We start from the raw sequence: 22,838 nt of genomic DNA on the forward strand, positions 1-22,838 counted from the left end.
TACTGCTCAGTGCACATTAGTCACCATATTGCACACACTGCAGGGCTAAACTACTTGGAAAACAAAAGGAAGAACTTTGTTTACATCACAAGCAAACAGGCAATGTGACTCTAGTGGGATGGAATCAACACAGCACAATCACTACAACCTCATGCCCACAAGAACCAGCACTGTTAAGACATATGCACTGAAATCAGATTTTTGATTTTTGTTTTGGCATAAAGGGTCATGCATCAATCAAAAAAAATCTTCACCACCAAGAACTCAATTTAAATATAGAATCTACTTTAATTACATAAACATGCAGCAATAATGACATAGCTTTGAGAAAAATACATAGGCATAGTGAGTAATATTTAAGTCTGAAGACCAACAAACAGCATCATAACTGCCTGGGTCACAACACTCGCACAGGAACTTCATCTCAACAAATCAAATGTGCACTGCAGACAGAAAAACATTAAAGTCTACAAATATTTTCTTGAGGTATGTTATCATTTACTAGTACTTGCTAGTTTCATCAGTAACAGTCCAGTAGACAACAACAGAACCAACCTCATAAAGTGTTGTTATCACTTCTTCACCCAAAACACAGCAAAAATGAATCAAAACAAAAACTACACTTCTGATTACACCTTAGTTATTTTGCACTGTGTTCATGTATTGAGTGGAGCCATGCCCAGCAACACACTACAACATTTTGCTCCAATCTGAGTTGGGCTCACAGACAATACACAGTTCAGACAGCTACAAAATTCCAATGTATTACTGCTATTACTAGCTCTTACAGTCTGAGATATGAGACTAGTGTCTGTTGTGGGAGCATTACCTTCATACAACACTGTAGCTGTACTGACAGATCTGTACTCAATATCATGCCTTGTTCTAGCTGTTCCAAGTACTTCAAGTGTATATGTGTGTTTGTGTGTGTGAGTGTGTGTGTGTGTGTGTGAGTGAGAGAGAGAGAGAGAGAGAGAGAGAGAGAGAGAGAGAGAGAGCACTTGTTTGACTGTTCTTGGGAGAACCCTTTTTTGGTTTGTGAAGTGTGGATATTTTAACTAACAGAGGTCTTTTAGGCCAAAACAGGGGTTACTTAGTTTCAGACTAGAGTTTAGGTCTGATTACACTGAGGCATAGTTTGAGGTTAGGCTTGAATTTAAGAGGGGAACAGCTTGGCTTATAGTAAGATACAACTTCAAATACATGATTCTGTGATGACTGAGCATTCCAACAGATTTTGTGAGCAAATGCGGTCATGTATCATATTCTGTTGTACATGTTTTCCTTTAACAGTTTCAGCAATTGATACATTTTCCAGAATCTCTCTGAACAACCCCCAAGAAATCATTAGGTTTGATAACTTTGATATTTTAGAATACTCATTTTTCTGGAAATTTGCATTTTCTGAACAGCTGCGGACATTTAACTGGAGCTGCTGAAAGGATGAAGTGATAACATCCATGCAAACCAGGAAAAGAAAAAAACTCAGACATGAAAAAAAAAAACACACCCAGAAATGCAAGGACTGAGGGAAAGAGTGTGGGTCCTCATAAGTTTAGTCAAACAAATGTACAATGTGTACACAGAGGGGCCAAAACATTATGATCATTCATAGATATACGTCAAAGTCTGAGATATACGAATGTAAGTGAACAGTCGGTTCTTCTAGTCACTGCGTTGGATGTGGGCACCTGAGTGACTCTGACAAGGCAACTGGTTATAGTCACACAACTGCGTCGGAGCATCTCTTAAACAGCAACACTTGTTGGGTGCTCCTGGTCAGCAAAGGTTTTTACCTACCAACAATGGTCCGTGGATGGACCAACCACAAACTGGAGACAGCGTGTTGGAGGATGAGCTGGAGCAGGTCTAATCTACAGCGGGTCTGGACTTAAAGGATCCGCCGCCTTGGTGCCAGATACCACAGGACAGTCTTAGAGGCCTCATAGAGTCCATGCCTCAGCAGATAGGAACTGTTGGGGCAGCACACAAAGGACCAACAGTATATCAGAGAGGGGTGGTCATAATGTTTTGGCTCATCAGCATATGTTATTGAGTGTGTGTTATCTGCGGATCCACAGCCAGGTATTGAGCAGGCAGGTGGAGAACAGCAGGGAAAACAGGATGACTTCAGTTTTCCTTCGTTCAGCGTTGTGTCTCTCAAGTGCTGCCAGCCGGCGACTCATTTTCATCACCTACACAGAAAAAAAGAGACGAGGAGAGTGACAGTGAACAAAAAAGACATGAGACAAACAAGCTTTCCACTGCCTACCTGTCTCCTGAGGATGATGAACTCAACTGCAGCTCCTCCCTCCTCTTCTGGGCTCCAGTTCTCCACTGTTCTGAAAATACAGACAGAGAAACTTACTGTCCATTAAGAGATTCCTTCTTCAAGCCATTTCAACATCAGTGAGTAAGGGGACAAAGTCCACGGTCCTCTTTTTGTGCAAATATGTATTCCAAAATACAGAGATTTAGAGAATCCAAAAAAGAGGAAATCTTCCAAAGTATCTTTACCTTGTGGTCTGAGATGTTTCAATTCTTCTTGTAACTCTACACTAAGGCTCTACTGCTACTGGGACCCTTCAAAGTACTGACCATATTTGGCATTCTTGGGGCAATTCTGTCTGCAAATGAGCCCTTACATGTACAGGCAGATGGCTCTTAAACAGGTGAGATTTGTTATTGGTCATTTCATGAAACTGTTGACATGGACAGTTCCCTGTCACATTTAGAGTGTGTTCTATACATGCTTTAATAAATGTGGCTACACATATATCATTGAGTGAACTCCAAAAAAAAACTTACCATAACCAAAAAAAACTTCTTGTCCCAAGAACACTGTAAAAAATAATGCAAAGGGCTGCGCTGGTGGAGGCATGTTGTTTCACGTATGGATGAGACAATGAAATCCAAACGAGAATGAGGCTGGTTTGAGTAAGGCATGCTGGAATATTTATCAGATATAAAAACACAACATAGGAGTTAATAATACTACGAGGTGGACATTTACAATTCTGGAAAGTTATTAAAGACATAATTTTATCTTCTCTAAATTATCCAGGGATATACGCGAATGCATTTGTTACATTTGATAAAATCACACTGTATTTCTTTTAATGTTGAGCCAGGTTCAGCTTATTTGCTGGTCAACCTTGAGCACTGTGCTGAGGCCCTCTGCATTGACCTCATTGACTGAATGACGAAGCTGTTTTTACACAATGCAAACTTCAGTATGAACAGCCAAAACATCCATTCTAACTCATCAGCCAAGATGTCTCGATGGTAAGTTGATGCACAGGTGAAATTGTATTTCTGTTTTTAGGTGTTTTATTTATATTTTCAGGCAGAGGTATACAGGTAGGTAGCCAGCTTTTATTTAGATATGTATTCATGATTTAAATTTTTTTAAATATAAATACATTTCATATATAGCTAAGAGGATGTATGTATGCAGAGTCTGTGATTAAAATGGCAAGGGGGTACATCTGAACCTGGAGATATGCAGGTGAAGGAAGTATAGATGCACGTGAGAGGGTAAAGACAAACATGCATAAATTGTATCTTATTTTATTTTTGCTTAAGTTTATGCCATCTGTTTTTAATTTGCTTACTCACTTGGGTAGATGTATATGAGTAATGGAGTATAGAATGCGTGGATGAATGGAAGATTTTATTTTTTTCTCCTTTTTCTTTTTATTATTATTAATTATATTTCTTTTTTTCACTTTATTTCTTTTGAACTCTACATATTTACTCAGTGATTTGCTTTTTTTTTTTGCTTTGGTATGATGACAGACTGGTAATATGATGCCAACATGTATAACCTGCTGTTTAAATAAAAAAGTTACTCCTAAAGTCGCTCAACAGTTTGGATGGGCACATTAGAGCACAAAGGCCAGGGCAGTTTTGACACATGCACACAATATTCCTTTCAGTCACCTTTTCTTGTTGTTTTCCACATGTGCTGAAGCAGAGACCTCAGGCTTGACTCTCACTGGTGGAGGCTTCTCTTGGTTGCTAAGTCTTTACTCCAGCAAGACAGAAATAGAAATTGGAGTCTGCCCATGGGGCTCCAACAACATGACAGGTAACGAGCATGGATAATGCAAGATTTTTAGTGGCTAGTGAGGGACGATGTTAGTTTAGAGCAAAACAGATAATGAGGCACATGAGAGCAAGACGTAAAGGCTACTGTTAGTGAGTGAAGATGCATCCATTCTGGAAACAGATATTTGTTAAAAAATAGGACACGGTCACAGAATTCACCCCTTGCAAACATCTGTTGACTTTTAAAGTAATTCATCAGCAGCTCATCTATCCCAATATGATGAATAATACACGTGAAATCTGTGTTTGTGGATCCTTTTATATATATTTTCCAAAGGAGAAAGGGTTGTAAGTTGCAAGATGTGAGTGATATTAGCCAAAGCAAAACATGACTAAGAGCATGAGTAACACTTAATGCATGCTGTATGACTGGAGCCAAGACTGAAAGATAATCTAACCTCAAAATGAATGCAAGAAATGATGAGTGGCCAATATGAAACCATGGAAGACAACAATGCATGTACAACTTAAAAATAGGAGGGCACTTACTTAGTAACAAAAGGAAACCTAAATTGTTGTTGTTTATAAGCCATCTTTCCAGAGAGCATTCTAAAGTACTGTTTTAAAACTAAATATCAAACTTTTTAATACATAATCAATAATCCATTTGTGCCTGTCTGTGCCTGTATCTGACAGAACAAAGAGTAATATTAATGCATTTTAATTGGTTTACAAACTAAAACAAACTTCACCCTATAGTGAAATTTTTGTTATATTAAGATGGGAAGGGTAAAGGTTTCCAGAGAAAAACTGAAGGGCTATACAACCTCCACATTTCTCTTAACGGCCAGGCAATGGGTCACGTTATTTTCCAGTTCAGACATAGTTCTCATAAATAGATCAGTGCCAAATAATGAAAAGTATGGTCTTTTTGGATTCAAAGTGCAATAATTTGGTAACAAAATTAGTTTCACTTTTAAATGATTCTCATTTAGAGGTGAATCCCTGTATATTTTCGGGACAGAGTGAGGGGCTCTTTGTATGCTTTGAAATGTAACTCAGACCTGTATTTCTGGTGGATGATCTGCAAGAGGAGATGTGAAGCCTGCAGGCCCAACTGTCTGGCTGCCTGCAGGATGAAATGTGGAGACAGGCAGCTATGGGAGGAGGCAAGGGAAGACTCTTCGTGGGTCTGAGGGTTGGTGGTCTGGGCAGAAAGAGAAGCAGTGCAGCGCAGTGGATGGCCTGAACCTCGACTACAGCCAAGAAAAGTGAAGGGGAGCCAGAGGGAAGGAGATGGAGGAGAAGACAGGACAAGAGAAAGGAAGGCACAGTGAGGAAAAGGGGAGGAGGGAAGTAAAAAGAAGAGTGGAAAGAACAATAAAGAGTGAAGGGTTGGAGGTGAGGGAAAAGGAGAGAAGGAGCAAAAATTACCATTTGGGAGGGGTACCCTAATGACATACAGGACAAAGAACTGTAGCCCATCAACGGCTGTCCACTTCTGATCAGATCCCCCGATATGCATGTTAATGCCAGGTACAAACAGGGCTGTTGGATGGACAAAACAAGACAACTGAAGACATTACCTCTAGAAATCTGCAATGGGTTTTTTTCCACTACTGTCTGACATTTTACAGACTAAATGATTAATGGATTCATTAAAAAAGCAACATATATTAATCAATTATGAAAATAATTATATGTGAGCAGCCATAAGCCACAGAATTCAACTATATTCTGAACGTGAAGGTTCTTGAAGCTGACCCATTATGGCATGTGCCTCAAAAAGAGCTGAGGCCAATACCCTGCCTCACTCTTAGCAACAAGTAAGATTTGCTTTCTTGTTCCATCTAGCTCGCTCTGTTCTGTCTACACTGGTCACTTTGGCCCTGTTTGTACCTGGCAATGTTCATCTCTGATATCTCTGATATGAGGAAACTTCTGAGTTTAGTATGTTTGTTACAGTCTCTGGGGTAATTATTAAGGCCATTGATGTCACTTGGTTCTTTGGTGCCCCTGGCTATTGTTACAACACTCACTTTGCAAAACAATGGTATTGAGGGGTGTCATCCTCTCCCCCAAAAAAGTGAGAAACTGGCAATAACACTTCCCTTTGTGGACAGAAAACAAAAAAATGTATTCCTTAGACAAGAAAGAAAGATAAAAGGATCCAACATGCATGTGATACCTGACCTGACAAGGAAAAATGCTGACATTGCCAGACGGGCACAATTCCTGAGAAAACAGAGCAAGATCCAATCGACGTGGACAGCAAACTGTAAGGTATTCATAAAACTGAATGGGACACCAGAGGAAACCAAAGTGGTGGTCATCAGGGAGATTGCAGAAGTACCAGTGATAACACCTGGGAGTGCAGCACACCAACGTAATGATTCAACTGAACATTTTTCATTTATTTAAAATGGGTGATTATTTGAGCTCAGGACAGCTCGCAAAGAGCATAGAGAGTGACTGAATGTGAGCTGGAATGCTGGAGCCTTGTAAAGGAATGGATGGTTTAACTTGTAAAGCAGTAGAAACTGAGCCTTGCAAGGAAAGTAATATCATTTTTCCATTTAAAAGTGTTGATGATGCTGAGATCAAGTGTATAAATTTGCAAGGCAACTGCAGAGGGCTGGAAGGCCTTAATGAAAAGTGTGATGGTTGGAATCTCAAAACTTTTAAATACACTGAACATATGTTTGTTTGAACAAAATACTGACCCGGAGAAAAATTTCTTTAGCAACCTAAACAACGATTACTGTTACTACACAGATAATCAGTTTAACATGAAGGTTATGACAAATCACGGAATGTCAATTATTCACTTTAACAGCAGGAGCCTAAATGCAAACTTTCAAAACATCAAGGAATAACATTCAATGTTATAGCTATTTCTGAGACCTGGCTAAACTCTGAAAAGGGTGTGGATTTTGAGTTGAATGGATACAAATTGACTTGCATGAATAGGGAGAACTAAAAAGGAGAGGGTGTGGCTCTGTACATGGAAGCTTTAATTATAAGGTAGTAGAAAGTATGACTACTACTGATGATATACTATAGAAATTTGTATGGGAAAAAAGACAAATGTAATGGTTAGCTGTGTATATAGAACACCTGGATCCAAAATTGAAATATTTAAGGTTATGCTCATTTGTGCGGGTTTCAATAAAGACCCGAATAAGCACAAAATGACAAATTTATTGATACAATCTATGAGTCTATTCCCACTGATCACCAGACCAAGCAGAATAACATTACACTGTGCTATCCTAATAGATAACATTTTTACTAATGTTATGGATGACAAGACAGTGAGTGGGTTATTAGTGAATGACATCAGTGACCATTTGCCAGTTTATGTGATCTATGACTGTGATAGTGGTAAGGATGGAGATGCCAATAGAATTAAAGTGAAAACAGAGGAATCCATTAGTGCATTTAGAGATGAATTGTTGGCACAAACCTGGAAAGGAGTATATGAAGATGATGATGTTGATGTGTCATACATTTCTAAATGTATGACAAATTTCTACTCTGGTGTTCCTCTGGTGGTCTATACTGACCACAATTCTATTATTTTCCTCCATTCGTTACCTTGTCCCAATCGCAGACTGATGCAATGGGTTTTGTTCCTGCAATCATATTGCTTAGAAATACACCACATCAAAGGACGTGGCTGATGCGCTGTCAAGAGCCCCTTGTTCTTGAAGTTGCTTATCATGTCTGTGGAACCTCTGCAGTCTCCTGCCTTTTTTCTCCTGTCACTCTTAAATTGCTTCTCTGGGTACCGGGTTTGCTGGGTTGCAGTGTGGACATTGGTGGGGTTGGCTCAGAGATTATTCTAGGTCTGGTGAGTACAGTTGTATCAAGGGGAAAAAAACGTTTTTACGTTAGGATTCCTTCAGTGTTCAGGAGGTTTTTACTGGGAGGTGAATTATCCACTGAGGCCTCATTGAATAAAGCAATTTCATATTTAAAAAAAAACTATGTTTCTACACAACACAGACACAGGGCACTGAGAGCGGCTGTTTTCCTGACCCAAACTTTGGCTTATTTTGCTTGGGATTATTGTCTTGCGGTTCAATCATCAGCAGGGTTCAGGTTTACCACAGAAGGTATAACATTCCTCCTCAAAATGGTATTTCTGTAATTCATGATACCAATCACACCATCAAGACTGTCAGTTCCAGCAGCAGAAAAACACCCCCCACATCATCACTGACCCACCTACATATTTGGGCATGGTATTCTTCTGGTCATAAGCCTCAACATTCTTGCACCAAACAGTTCTAATTTGGTTTTGTCACGCCATAAAACTGTGTCCCAGAAGTCTGCAGGCCTATCAAAATGCCCTCTGTCACGTTGTAATCTACCCTTCTTCTACTTCTCGTTGAAGCCCTTGGTTCTTGAGTGATCTTTTTATGTTTGCCACTAACACATTTGTCCCAGCCCTCATCAAGTCATCATGTCATCAAGTCTTTTGCACTGACAAAGGTTTTCTTCATTGTCCTGATGTGATAAATAAGGCCTCTTGTTTTTGGGCTTTCTCCCACAGATAGGCAGCCTTTTTGTGGCAAAAGTTTTGAACATCGGTAATATGCTCTCAATGGTGTGACTAGGAATGTTCTAGGTCTTGGAAATCTTCTTATATCCATTACTTTTTTGGTGCAATGAAATTGTCTCCTCTCTTAGTTTATGGCAGCTGATACCTTCACTCACAGCGCCAATAAATAATGTCTGCTGACACCTGCAGTCAGCCTTGTCAGTGTGGCTGCTGTGTAACATGATAGCACACCCCCTTGTGTCAGTTTCACTACTCTGGGAGCTGATGTCAGTGAGTACTGTGGGACATTGGGAAACATCGGATGTAAAGTTACCTGAGAGAAAATGGTAAGACTGAATTTCCTAGCATTTAAGCTCAATGTATTTAACTAACATAATAACTTATATGTATGGTCACTGTCTGTCCAGTCTATTAGTGAGAAAATCCAAATAATGTTTGTTGGGAATTGTAATGGTAACAAGCCTTCAATTGGCTCAACTAGCTTAGCTGCGACTCCTACTCCCAAAGAGCTGGGGTAATAAACCATCTATTAGATTTGACATTTGGGATAGTTGTGGGATGTTAAGTTGTTAGTAACCTTGTGGTCTGCTGTTGTTAAACACGTTACATAAAAGTTAAGTAGCGGCAGAGTAACACTAATAACCAGCTAACTGCATCTGCTATAGGCACAGCATAAAAGCAGGGCTGATGAACCTCACCTCTGGTTTCCAGTCAACAATGAGCTATCGTAAGCGACCAGTGTAAGTTACAGTTGGTTGTGTTTGCTAATACAGCTATAGACAGCCTTGGTTAACATTTTCGTTAACATTTTTCCCTTGCCAGTAAAGTTTTCGGGAACACAGTATCTAGTTAACATTACTGCAGTTGTGCGTGTGCCTGGGCTTCAACACACTAAGCAAACTTGGCACAGTTTTTAATGAGAAATAGTAGTGGATTCACCAGACAGAAGCTCTCAGCTCTATCATGTTGCTGTCACCAATAGTCATTTGGTGGATGATATGAGGAGGCTGTGCACTACTGTTATTATTTTTCATGCATCAGATTGCTTAGATTTGCTGTTTTGCTTGCACCTGAGTCTGTCAGCAAACATAAACAAACAGAAAAATATGTTTTGGGTCAGTTTTGGGAAGGTGGTGAAACAGTTAGTTCTGAGCCTTGTACTATAACTCTCACGCACCCTATCATTAACATTTGCCTAAATGTCCTCAGTCACCATTGCCTTTTCTAAATTGGAACATGTTTCTCCCATCCTAACTGACCTAAAGACCTATATATTCGAATGTATAGAATATGTGTAGAATATTCCCCAGCTTCCACTTGTCACCAACCTGTCACAGTCTGAAATCTACAATATAAAACAATATATTTTTCCTATTCATTAATGTAAAAATATCATATATATGTATGTGTATGGATGATTTGACAATGTTCTATAGAGCTACTTGTGATGTCACAGAATGCTTAGCTTTCTCAGCCTCAAGTGCCTCCATAAATGTTCAATGGGACTGAGGTCAAGTGACTGTGGAGGAAAGTCAGTACTCTTTGGTCTTCCTTGGTCTTCAGGTAGTTCTTGCAAAGCTCTGATGTGTGTTTGGGTGACTATTCTGCTGCGGTATGAAGCCTTCTCCACAAAGATGCTGGGTGTAGCATGTCTTTGAAGATTGGAGCGGTATTTCTTCTTGGTCAGGGTGTAGTCAGTTTGATGCATGTGTCCAACAGCCCAAGGCAGAACAGCCCATGACTTGACTTCCCACCATCACGTTTCTCTGCTGGTTGATACTCTATAGCATCATTCTCTCCCGTTTGTCCCTTTACATACAGCCTGTTACTGCCATGAATCTAATCTAATCTTGGATACATCAGTAAGTAAGACTTTTTTCAAGTCACTCACTGTGACACGCTCAGCATCTCGCCTTGTTTCCATCCGTCAGAAGTGGTTTAGAAATACCTACTTTTTAAAACTGCACTTGTTTCATTTCAGCTAACCCCAGTCCCTCCACACACACACACACACACACAAGGAGACAGATTGAAAACTCATTACATTGCATTAAAAGCTCCTACAGGTGTTACAAGTCTCTGTAAAATCAGAGATGTTGATTTCAAACATCACGTACAACATTTGCTTCCAGCTAACACCGTGATATAATTATGACATTGGCCCTAAAAAAGGGTCTATCTGCTTCTTAAGTCTGAGCAAAGGAGCACAGGAGACAGATTAACAACTTGCTTGTTTAGTCTGACATCACAACCGATGAAAATATTGTTTCCTTGTCCAACTTTGCAGAGGCTCTCCTGTTTCAAGATGTTGCAGTGCTATGTCCCATGTTGTTTGAATTGAGTCCAAAAAACCCTATTCAGTTGTCATTCTACCGCTTTCCTTGTGACTAAAAAGAGGAAATAGCTGCAGCTGGTACAATTCTTGAATGAAAAAGGGTTAGAACCGAGGCCTGGACACCTGGAGGATTCAGTAAGTTGTGTTGTGATGAGTTGTAAACTTTGCACCAGCTGCCCAGGAAAGCGGAACATTTTCAAATATTTTGACACAGACTTTGAACTTACAGACCTTAGGACCTGGTAGCAATGGGAGTGACTACTGTAGGGGACTGTACTGTACTGTACTGTAGGGAGTATGCGGTGGTGAAAGAGTGGGCTGGTAGAAAAGAGGTGGTGATTGTGAATTATTATAATCTGTGCAAAAGATTGGAGTTGAGGAAATTTGAAAAAGTAGAAGGTCAGGGATGTAGTAACACTGTAAAGTGAGGTAATTTCAATGTGTAAAACACATTATGGGGGAGTGACAGAACAGATATTTATGGTCAAGTAATGAAGGACTGGCTAGATGAGAAGACTTAGTATGTTTAAATGATGACAGTAACACAAGAATAGATGGCAATATTGGAAAATAATCTGTGCTTGATCTTAGACTTGTGTGAAACTCCATGGTGTCAATATGTGATTGGAAAGTGTATCTAGAGGGAACTATAGGGAGTGATCATTACCCAGTCTGGTGTCACATAAATATGGATACTGCAGTGACCACAGAAGGCATAGGCATTAAATGGATCTTTGAGAAAACAAACTGGGGGAAATTTATGGCTGAAAGTGACATATCTAAATCAGGTTAATAATCAAATGAGTATAGAAGCACTTAACAGCAAGCATAATATTAGCTGCAGTAGAAGCCATTCCTAAAAGTAAAGGCATGTTAAGAGAGAAAGTAGTTCCATGGTGGGATGATACATGCAAGTGAGCAAGGGAGTGATGAATAGGAATAAGGCATTTAAAATAGTAAAAGGACTCATAATTTCCAACATATGATTCAGTATAAGCTAGCCAAGGCAGTAATTACGAGGACAATAAGACAGGCAAAAAGTACACACTGGCAGAAGTACTGTCATTCAACTAGAGGTACAACACAGGTGGCAGAGGTGTGGGGGATGATAAAAAAAAGATGACAGGGGACAGAGGGGAATGGAACTACCTGGTTCTGGTTGATGGAAGTGAGACTGCAGTAACAAATAAGGAACAGGTAGAGATGATGGCAATAACTTTTGTTAAAATGAACAGCTACAGTAATTTGTCTGATAACGTAAACGTAAACGTAACGTAACATAAACGTACAATAAATAAAAGGTTAATGTATTCACTGGAAAGTAGAGTATCATGGAGAAACCTTATGGCATGCTATGGAAAGAGGGGCTTTTAATCTAGCTGCACGTAAAAGGAATTTGAAGTAAAATGTTCAATAATGGACTTTTTAGGAAGAACCATTCAGGTGAAGATAGGGTTACAGTTATCAAGACAATATGTTGTGGAAAATGGCACACCACAGGGGAGTATATTAAGTCCAACGCTATTTTCCATCATGATAAATTACATATTTGTAACTATTCCAATAGATATGAGAGCATCACTATTAGCAGATGAATGGGCCTTATGGAAAAGAGGGCGAAATGCTGAATACATACAGTAGTTAAGAAATTGCAAGATGGAATTAATCGAGTTGAAAAATGTGGGTTTAAATGGGTTTTAAATTCTTTGTGAAAAAAAAAAACAAAAGGTATGGTTTTCAGAAGGAAAAAACTCGTTTGAAACTGTACAGAGAAAACTTCAAGAAAGTTGAGAGTTTATGTTTTTAGGGGTGTATTTTGATCAGAGATTAATGTGGAGAGAGCATGTTAAATAAAACATGTAATTAATAATTATAAAACGGTGATAAATGTCACAAGATGTCTTGCAGGATTGGAATGGGGAGCTAGTGATACATATATGTGGCCCAGGGTCCCGACAAGGTCATGGGTAGATTATGGAAGTATTGTGTGCAGCTACAACAGGGGAGGTACTGGAGGTACATAGGAAGCAATTAAAAGACAATTACTGGGTCAATTTAAAGGCACATGAAGATACCCATCCAGCAAAAAGGGTGCTGCAGACATGTTGGGAGGGGGAGAGGTCTCAGAAGAGAGCTTTGGCTGGACAGGAGCTCAAGGGGCAAAAGATATAGTGGTATATGAGATGCATCAAAGGATCCTCAAGCAGAAACAACAGGAGCAGTAGCTGCTGTGCCCAGTTATAAAGTGGAGTTTAGCAAGAGAACAACTGTTAGCTTAAATATTTGCGCTGCATTTGCTTTATTGGATGGGCCATGTAACCTAAAATGACAATGTTACTATCAAAAATAACAAATATTCCTTAGACCATGCGCTACTACTGATATAAACTGCATGAGTAATATTTAAGTACTTACGAGCTTGATGGGTGTCTGGGCAGGGCCAGTGTCTGTTTCAGCAGGGTTGGTGTGCTAGGTGGCGTCCTGCCAAAGCTTTGGTCACTGTAAGATCTCCGTATGGGACTCTGTCATATAGGAAGGGACATATCAGATGGGTACGTTTCTACGTTTGTACGTTTGTTTGTTTGTTTTTTTAACTTTATTTATTTCACATATATAAACACACATAACATACAACACACGAGGAGATGTACACACATAAAATAAAAATAAAAACAACTGAATCAAGAAAATTAAAAGAATAAAAAAGAGCTGACTAGAGCTCTGACACTGCCTGTATTATTGATGACCATCTTTTAACAAACCTGTCTGGTCTCAGCTGTAAACTTTTACCTTATCTTGCTGTTGTGTTATACTGGGAACTTAGCTACTAAGAGCAGAGTTCTCAAATAAATAGATCAAATCTCCATATCATTATCAAGCAGTATACCCAAAATATAGGGAGTTGGATCTAGATCAAAGTGAATATCCAAAATTTGTTTGATTTCTTTTTGAACACACTTCCAGATATCTGCAATTATTAGACAATTCCAAAATATATGTGTGAAGTCTGCAACCAAACCACAACCCCTCCACCACAGTTCTGATTTATTACTATATTTTGAAGTGACAATTGCGGTATTAAAATATCACATTTTCACCTGTTGGTTAGTTTATGTCCTGCTTTAAATGATTCCTGATATTTCTCATCCATTATTATAACATTCATTTCTAGTTCCCATTGTTCTTTTACATCCATATTATTATCGTAGGATTCATGCTGTAATGCTCTATATATTTTTGATATCACCCCTTTTTTGACCCTTCCTCTGTATAAGACATTAAGAATTCTTCTACTTTTGTTGTTTCTTTACAAATATTTACCCATTCCTTGTGTGTCTGAAGGTAATGTCTTCATTGTAGATATTTATAGAAGTCCTGTGCTGGTATTTTAAATTCCTGTTGTTCAAGTTGTTCAAATGACTTCATATTTTGACCATAGAATGCTTGGGCAATATAGGTTAACCCTTTGTTTGTCCACTTATCAAATCCTGCATACATAATTAACGGTAGAAAATCTAGGGTTTTTGCTATTTTTGTGGCTCTCCAAGTGGAATCTTTTCATTCCTTTCATATCAATGACCAAACTTTCATCATTCTCCTGGCCCAGTCTTTACTAATCTTAATCTTAATCTTTCTCATCACTTCATTCACAAATGGCAATGATTCCAGTGGTATATTTTTACATGCTCTTTGCTCTATTCCTACCCATATCATATCCATCTCTTTAGTAATTCACATAAGTATAGCTCTCAGTTGTGCTGCCCAGTAGTAATTTCTTAAGTTAGATAAATTTAACCGTGTCTTCTCTTTTGGTCAGAGAAGTGTGTTGTATTTAACCCTTTCACGCATAGTGGTTGATGGTAGAATTGCACATCAGCCACCACACTGGACGCTCAAGTGTTGTTCCATACACTGCCAACCACTGGCCAGTCAATGTAAGTCTAACACGAATTTCTCAAAACCAATTTGTCAACAGTATGCAGAGTGATGTGCCTTTAAAAGAAAGAGTACAGCATTAAGCTGATTTTAAAGGAGTATTATGTGGAAATGGCTTTATCAGTATTTACTGTTTAAAGAAGACATGTGATATGAGTGTTAAAAGCCACTATGTGTGAGTAGATGTTAGTATTCACTGCATGTTTACTCTGTGTGAAAAAGACATGTACTTTTTACTTTGTGAAGAAGACATATAATGTTAAACAAAAATGAAACAAGGAAGAGTTAAGAAATAATGTGGTAAAAATAAAGGTGACTTAGTTTTAATAAAGAGTAAAAATACAATCAGAACAGGCCAGAACATAATGGTGTAAAGCAGAGAGAGAAAAGGCCAAATGAGGACAGGGTCTGCCCCTGGCATGACCCTGCAAGCTGGAGTGCAGCCAGAAGAAAAGCACAGGGGCTTTCCAAGAGACAGTGGCCTTGAAGAGAAGATAAGAGTGTGTTTTTGGAAGAGCCCAGGTGCTTCTCAAAAGACAGTGACCTTGAATGTAATATATGAGTGTAACTGGTGTAAATTGGACAGAGCAGTAAAATGACCTGAGAGGCGTGGAAAGCCACAGCCAAAACTGTATAAAAAAGGGACAAAGCCAGTCAGTTTTGGGGCTCTTCTGGTGTGTCATGTATGCACTGTGAATGGTTCCTGGGTTTCTTTGTCGACAAATAAACTTTGCTGCCTTGGACACTGCTGACTCCTGATAATTTTTGGACACCTGAATCAGGCTGAAGAATTCTGATTGTAGCCCAGTGGTTTGGGACTTTGAACCCAAATCCACATCAATCCCTGCAGGTAAAAAATATTTGGTAACGTCGAGTAACATCTAAGGAGTAATAGCATTGTTAAACTGTCCAAATATTGATTTTATTTTAGAAGGAAATAATGATTAATCATCCGTCCACTAGATTGGACATAATGCATCGCTGGCTATATTTCAGCAATATTTCATACTATTACTGTGACAAGAATTTTAATATTTAATAAATTTAAATGTTTAATAAATGTACAAATTACATTGTTTCAGCAGCAACAGGGATTATAAAAATTAGTAAAATATCAAACAAGATATAAACAAGACAATATTCTAAAAATATTAACACAAAACAAAACAGTATACTCAGGACAACGTAATACAAATATAAACAAAAGAACAATATACATAGGACTATATACATAGAAACAGACTGAACTGTATACCGATATTGCATAGTTTGAAATAATATTACACAGAATGAGTGACTGACAAGCATCTCCTTCATCAGTGGATTAAAGTGCAGACTCTTGAAAATACTTGATCTGCAGCATCTGTTTCGGCTCTGAATCAACTGCTTCACGTTATTAGAATGTGGATGCTGAGAATCTAAGGAGTCAGGAGCAAGGTTCAGTGTTTTTACATTGTGCTGAACAGTATCAAACTATGTGAACACATTAGCTTAACATTATTAGAAATTCATGTTATTTTATAATTTTATTTTATATTTTAATTATAAATTTTTTTTTCAATTGAAAACTCAAATGCATGCTGTCCCCCCGAGTGGACATGTGAGAAACTCCTTGAAAAAATTGTGTTAAAAAAATTGCACTGTTTTTACCGCATGATATTATATTCAATGTTCTCCTAATATTGTCAGCTCCTTGTCTCCCTGGAATAAAACCTGTTTGATCTGATTTCATTTAGTTATACACCTCTGCATTCTTTTAGCCAATATGGTTGTTAAAATTTTTAACTAATTATAGAGATAACTCACAAGTCTTTTTCTGAAACGCTGTTACAGACGTTGATGGAATAGGAAAATAGGAAATAGGAAATAGGAATAGGAAATCAATTGAGACAAAGGTACATGGATTACACCAGTGCAAACAGGAGATTCTGTTACCACCATTTTACTGCCATGAACCTCAAGGCTTAAGACTCTGAGGGTGTGATGGTATGCATGGTAGCATCGTGAGTGTGTGTTTTGAGTATAGGAGCCAAATGTGCATGTGCGCGTGTGAGTGAATTGTGAGACAGTTGTAAGGTACAATTTTCACTGCAGCAATTAGCCACACTCAACCTTTACATTTTCATCACTCATTATGGAAACCACTTTGGCTGAAATCACTACAGAGAAACTCTCATGCTGAGCTACCTGTGGTGCCTCTCTGTAGAAGACCTCTCCAGATGGACTTTCCCAGCACGGTTCTAGACCCAGGGCGCTGCAGGTTATTGGTCTGGACGGACCGAACAGAGGTCTGGGGCTCATATCAGGGGCTTCTGTGAGTGACACATTAAAACAACAGTTAACAAAAGAAGACAAGATGAGACTTTCAATCCATGTCAAATCAGACAGAATCAAGAAAAGTAGTTGTATCACTGTCTCAGATTTTGTCCAGGTTTGTCTATATGGGTGTTTTTAAGTTGCAAATCTAAGGCTGTAATATTTTTGTTAAATTATAATAGTTTTAAATGTTCTTGACCCTTGATATTTTGGAATTTTTACACTCTCAAAAACACCTCATCTGGGGAGCCATGTTTAGGCATTAATATCTTGGCCAGTATCATTCCTACTCTCACCAAACTTAACAGGACTGAAGACAAACATGTTAGCATGACTGAACCATTAAAAGTTTGTCCTGTAGTGTTTTTCTATGCAAACTCTCTGCAAAAAAAGTAATACTGAAGGTATTATAAATGTATTTTTCTGTTGTTTTTTTCCCAAACAGTTTTTTATCATTGTACAAATGTAAAAGATTGAAACAAAAAATGCCTTGTCTCTATAAAACATAGAAACAATGCATTTTTCAGTCATTTTAATAGTGGCCAGAATCGTGTGGGGTAGCACAAAAAAGTCCTTCCATGTTCCCATACCGCTAAGAAAAAACATCCATAATGAGAAAACACCCTTTATATTTCTACTTATGTGTGTCCCAGCCTCTGAAATATTAATTGCAGTAATTAAATATATGTATTCTAAAGACCCATCTGACTGTAGGTCATTAATGCAAGCTACATTCTTTACTATCGGGGTCAAGTCATTAACTCTGATAGATGCTCAATGGAGCGGTTAAATGTCATATTGAAAAAAGAAAACAGTCAATAAAATATTTAAACGTCTTACATTAAAATAAAGAACAGCAGTTATTCATCACTGATTTAATCCCATGACATCCAAAATCTTAAAATTAGTTCTCTAAAGAAGGCTTAGTGGAACAGAGATCATGCAAGTTGGGAAAACAATCCCCCATGTCACGACCTGGCTCAGAAGCCATGACAAAAAGGAGGTTCTAACTAAAATACATTTATTTAACATAATTGAAAAGGAAACTAATATTAAGACAAACAGAATACAACCAAAACCAAACAGAGTGGAAGCCAGAGGCGAGAGAGACTGGCTGCTCTCAGTTTATATAGTGCAGCCAGACCAGGTGAGCTGAATCTGCCTGACAACCAAACTCCGCCCAGGAGTCTCAGAAGGAATTACTGACAGGGTCGTCACACCCAGCATACTAGATTTGGATGTAATAATAAATATTAGGTTTTCCCAAATTAAAAAATTGATTTGTAACAAAGCAAAAAATGGTGTATGGTTATTTTGTATGACTACTTTGTGTGAATGCAAATTTTTGTCTCTGGCTAAATGAAAAGTTTGATTGATATTTAATCACTAATTTTACGATTTGACCAAATCACAAATATAATTTGAGAAAAACTAATAAATTAAGGTGTAACAAAATACAGCATTTTTTTTAGGTTAGTCCAAAGTATCAGTGCATAATTCAGCTCCCAGTAAAAATCTCCTGAACGATGAACACTGAAGGAATCCTCACCTAAAACCAAGCTGAGCATCTGTAAACAACTTGAGCTAATGTTAGCTTGATTATTAAACAGATTTTGAACATGTAACTACTAAAACAAGTAGTTCCATGGCTTTCCTCCCATCTCCACCCGATTAAAAATTAGTGAAATAAAAATTTGTCTGTTCTTAAAATTAGATGTTGACTATGTTTATCTTGTCAGTACACGACTAATCGATTGTTCATGCACATCCCTATTTTGTACAACAGAAATAAAAAAATATAAATTACAATCCACGTGCTGTTACAGTGCTGGACATATGTTAGTATGACAAACATGTCATTTTCGTACCATGGAATTAATCGTATTACTAATGCTAGTATTATTTCCAGATTTATTCTAGATATTTACCATTACTGTACTTTGAAAACATTTAAAAAAAAGAAAAATTATGATATATATATTTCATCAAATATATTATGGAGAAACATGAAATATATGATATTATATGATATAAATAACAGTTAATGTTCATCATTTTTTATTTCATAAAAGTAGTATATTTATTATCTTGGCATCACTACTTTTATCACTCCAACTCAACTGTTTAGTCACACATTTTTTTCAAATAGTAAAAAATAACAGTTATAAAATTATTTTGGGATACATACATACATACACACACGAAAATATATATACATATATGAATAAATATTTAAAATGGAATAAACTAGAATATTTTGAAAAAAATTCCTTACCCTCAAAATATCCACCACCAAAACATGTCTAGATGTCTAGAGTCAATTTTCTCTTTCTCGCTTCTTGTTTAGAGGCAAACTGGAAAGGTATGCTACTGATAGACACAGTGACATCTAGTGGATTTTTTTAGTGTAACTGAACTAGACTGAGTGGTAGAGATGGTTCAATCAGGTTTAGTTTGCATGGCAGTTTAGGAACATGGAGCGGTTAAGAACCTACCTGTGAACGTCAACCTATCAGGGACCTGCATTGTGTAAGCAGGTGGGGTCTCCTCTGGCTGCCTCATGGCCTCCTCTCCTTCCCCTGATGGCCACTGCTGTCTTGGGCCAATGCTCAGGCGCTCTGGGACATGCATGTTTTTGTTGATGACTTCCATGAAGGCAGGATCATATTTGGGAAGCTGGGACATTTCCTTTGGGTACAAAGTGAAAGCCATGATTGCGTGAAAACACCTGTACAAAATAAAATTTCTAGTTAATACTTAGTAAGAAAACTTGAGTATCTTTCACTTAAACATCCTCCTCATTTTTGTTTTCACATGTGCCTTTACTGACTGAACACTGAGACGTACGTAATGTAACACACATCTAAGTGATGGATGGGATCAGGGGAGAGATGGAGGAGCAATATTTCATCATCATATATTTAGAATCTGCCTGTTAATACCCATGTTGTCCTCTGGGTCAAAGTGACCCGGTGGCCGACAATGTGCCTTCGTGTGTGTGTGTGGGTGGGTATGTGTGTGTGTGTAGTAGCAGTAGGATTTGTTATTGTGCATGACATTCGTGATTCTGAAGTGGTTATCTTTTGTTTTTGAATAATAGTAAGAAGAAAAAAGTATATGGAATACGAAGGGCAACGGGAGGGTTAACCTAAACACAGCTCCTGTACAGTATACATGCCCCTTACAGATACATATACCCTGGTTTAAGTCAAGAAATTTAAAACCTTTCTAAAAAAAAACAAAAAAAACAACAACAAAAAAAAAAAAACAAGTATTGCACAACAGGTGTCACACACATTTCGTAGTCATGGGAGTTTTTGAATCTACTGTACAATGCTGAGAAACCATGAGAGGTTGTGTGCTTTCTCATTCTGAGACAGCTAAATTTCACCATTCAGAATTTAGGAGGACCTGAGGCCTGTAGTATGCAGCAGGATTTGAGGTTAGTGAGGTAACATCAAGTTTAACTCTTGAGTTTTCAGGGTTAAAATGGTGGTTCACTTCTTAGCAGGGTAAATCACCACGGTACTGAACCGCAAACCTGCTCCAGGACAGGTTAATTTCAGATGGTCAGATCAAAACCTGTCAAGAGCCCAACTACTGACCAATCAGATCACTAGAAAACTAGTCATCATTCCCACAGGATCAGTGGAATAATTTTGCTGCTTCAGTATTTTCATATGTTCACAACAGAGACTCTAACAAACAGAGGGAGAGTTTATCACACTAAACGATCACAAACTTACTATTGTATCTTCAATCTGACTGAACAAAGATGCTTTCATCCACTGACTGTTAAAAATTTCAGATGAGTCTAAATGAACATTTCAGTCAGACTGAGCTCATCAGACATGAACTCTCTCCTCTCTTCTCTGCTTTGGCAGCAGAAACGGCCTGACTGTACTGTCACTGTTTATCTGGATCACATATTCACAGTCACTCAGAATACATCACCATCAGGTAAAAACGCTCACTCAGTAAGAAACTTAATTAGAATTCCTGTGCTTATTTTCAGTATATCCTCAGCCTGACTTTAATAATTGGAAATTATTTGTAGTGTAGGCTATAGTTTCTATCCTATGTATGTGATCATATTGTCCATATTTCACCCTGTTGCATGTTTTGGACGTCACTCTAACTGAAGTTACTGCAGGTATCAGCGCTTATTCTCATATTAAGAACGCCAGATAACAGAAAGATATCCTGGGTCTGTTGCACTTGTTTCATTGTACAGGTTCCTGGACTCTTCACTGTTATTTTCCAGATCACATACCACCTGTGAGAAACTGAATTCATCAGCTCAGATGTTTCAATTCAGAGCGGTCTCCTGGCTCCCTTCTTTAACATTACTCGGGAATTCTCTCGCCAACAGTCATGCAACCACAACAAATTATACACAGGAGCCGTGACATCTTTCTTGGCACATATTAACTTCTCTTCAACTCTTTTTACACCAGAGTTAGAGTTATTCATCGCAACTTTACAAATGACCGCCTACATTAGTTATCTGTGTCATTGTAAGTTTACAGTCCAGGCAGCGTTTTTTAATCCGAGCAACAGCACTGTTTACATGCAAGTGAGCACATGATGTTACCTAATTTAGCCGACTAGCACTGTAACGTTAGATAGCTAACAACAGGTTGCTGTCGGTAGCTAACAAAAGGTCAAACTTCACAACTCATGACAGGATATAGCACCATGGCAAGCAGCGTTAAGTTTGGATATATGTGTAGAAAGTACGAAGTAAAACAACTCAATGAAGACAAACCTTGACCACGGTGGCGGACAGGGTGACCAGGTCACTCTCTCAAACCAACTGATATCATTTGCTTTGCTAACAGGTCCTGTACTTCCAGCTCTTATGTCAGAGTCCTTCAGAATAAAAGCGCCATAGAAGGAGGTCTATTACAAAATAAATATAGTCAATATCATTCTTACCATTCAAAAATATAACGTCTCTGTTTTCTAAATGAATAGTTGAACCAGTCTCACCTAGGTGAACAATATTCTGTATCCAAAAAAAAAGTAATACATAGGCATCCAAAATCGTCTCAGTTTTGTTATTGCAAAACACACACTTTGTATCAGTTTCTCATCTGAATCTTGAAAGCTTCTGGTTTCACGGTAAATCACATGTATAATTTTAGGTAAAACCTCTCTATTCTTTCTGGTAACACAATATTTCTCACTAGCACTTTCAGGCCAGCATTGAGGATTGGACAGATTGCTGGCCCAATACCTTGTTCAGCTAATAGAGTGCTACAGTTTGCAGTCTTAAAACCCTGCAGCAATTTAGCATATTTGCACCTCTGGTTCTCAAAGTCAAATGTTTTTTGAACAGGTTTTCTGTCACATGTCTGAAATAAGGGCTTTGTCTAACACAAGCTGGAGAGATTCTCATGTTTTCTTCTGTGACATAAAACATGTTAGTAAACACCCCACTTGTGAATTTTGAAGCTTACACACGTCTTTAAAAAAGATGGTTGCTAACAACTGGCTGACATGAGACTACCCATCCTATTGGATTACAGTTAACCAATCCTATTGGCTTTTTATCAAAAGAACTATGGCGATGCTAACTTCTGGCTTAGCCTACAAAAATATGTAATCCCTGGAACTCTCTATGAAATCTCT

General features: G+C 38.1%; 1 protein-coding gene across 6 annotated transcripts; it reads right to left on the bottom strand.

Moving 5' to 3' along the window:
* Positions 1-264: 264 nt before the first annotated feature.
* On the bottom strand, positions 265-22,072 carry LOC108900067 (mitochondrial fission factor). 6 transcript variants are annotated; one of them, XM_051068403.1, is made up of 9 exons: positions 21,973-22,072; positions 19,700-19,932; positions 17,076-17,200; positions 13,368-13,474; positions 5,115-5,306; positions 3,943-4,026; positions 2,809-2,947; positions 2,273-2,342; positions 2,047-2,195 (listed from the first exon to the last, which is right to left on the bottom strand). In XM_051068403.1, the coding sequence occupies exons 2-8, from the start codon at positions 19,914-19,916 to the stop codon at positions 2,295-2,297; spliced, it is 912 nt and encodes a 303-aa protein (XP_050924360.1). In that variant the 5' UTR covers positions 19,917-19,932; positions 21,973-22,072; the 3' UTR covers positions 2,047-2,195; positions 2,273-2,294. The 6 variants fall into 6 exon arrangements, with proteins under 6 accessions (XP_018556395.1, XP_018556396.1, XP_018556399.1 ...); XM_018700879.1 differs by lacking the exon at positions 2,809-2,947 and having other exon boundaries at positions 265-2,195; XM_018700880.2 differs by lacking the exon at positions 2,809-2,947 and having other exon boundaries at positions 265-2,195; positions 19,700-19,892; positions 21,973-22,068.
* Between the last annotated feature and the right edge of the window lie 766 nt (positions 22,073-22,838).

Source organism: Lates calcarifer, unplaced genomic scaffold, assembly GCF_001640805.2.
Source record: "Lates calcarifer isolate ASB-BC8 unplaced genomic scaffold, TLL_Latcal_v3 _unitig_4509_quiver_412, whole genome shotgun sequence".
NCBI lineage: Eukaryota > Metazoa > Chordata > Actinopteri > Centropomidae > Lates > Lates calcarifer.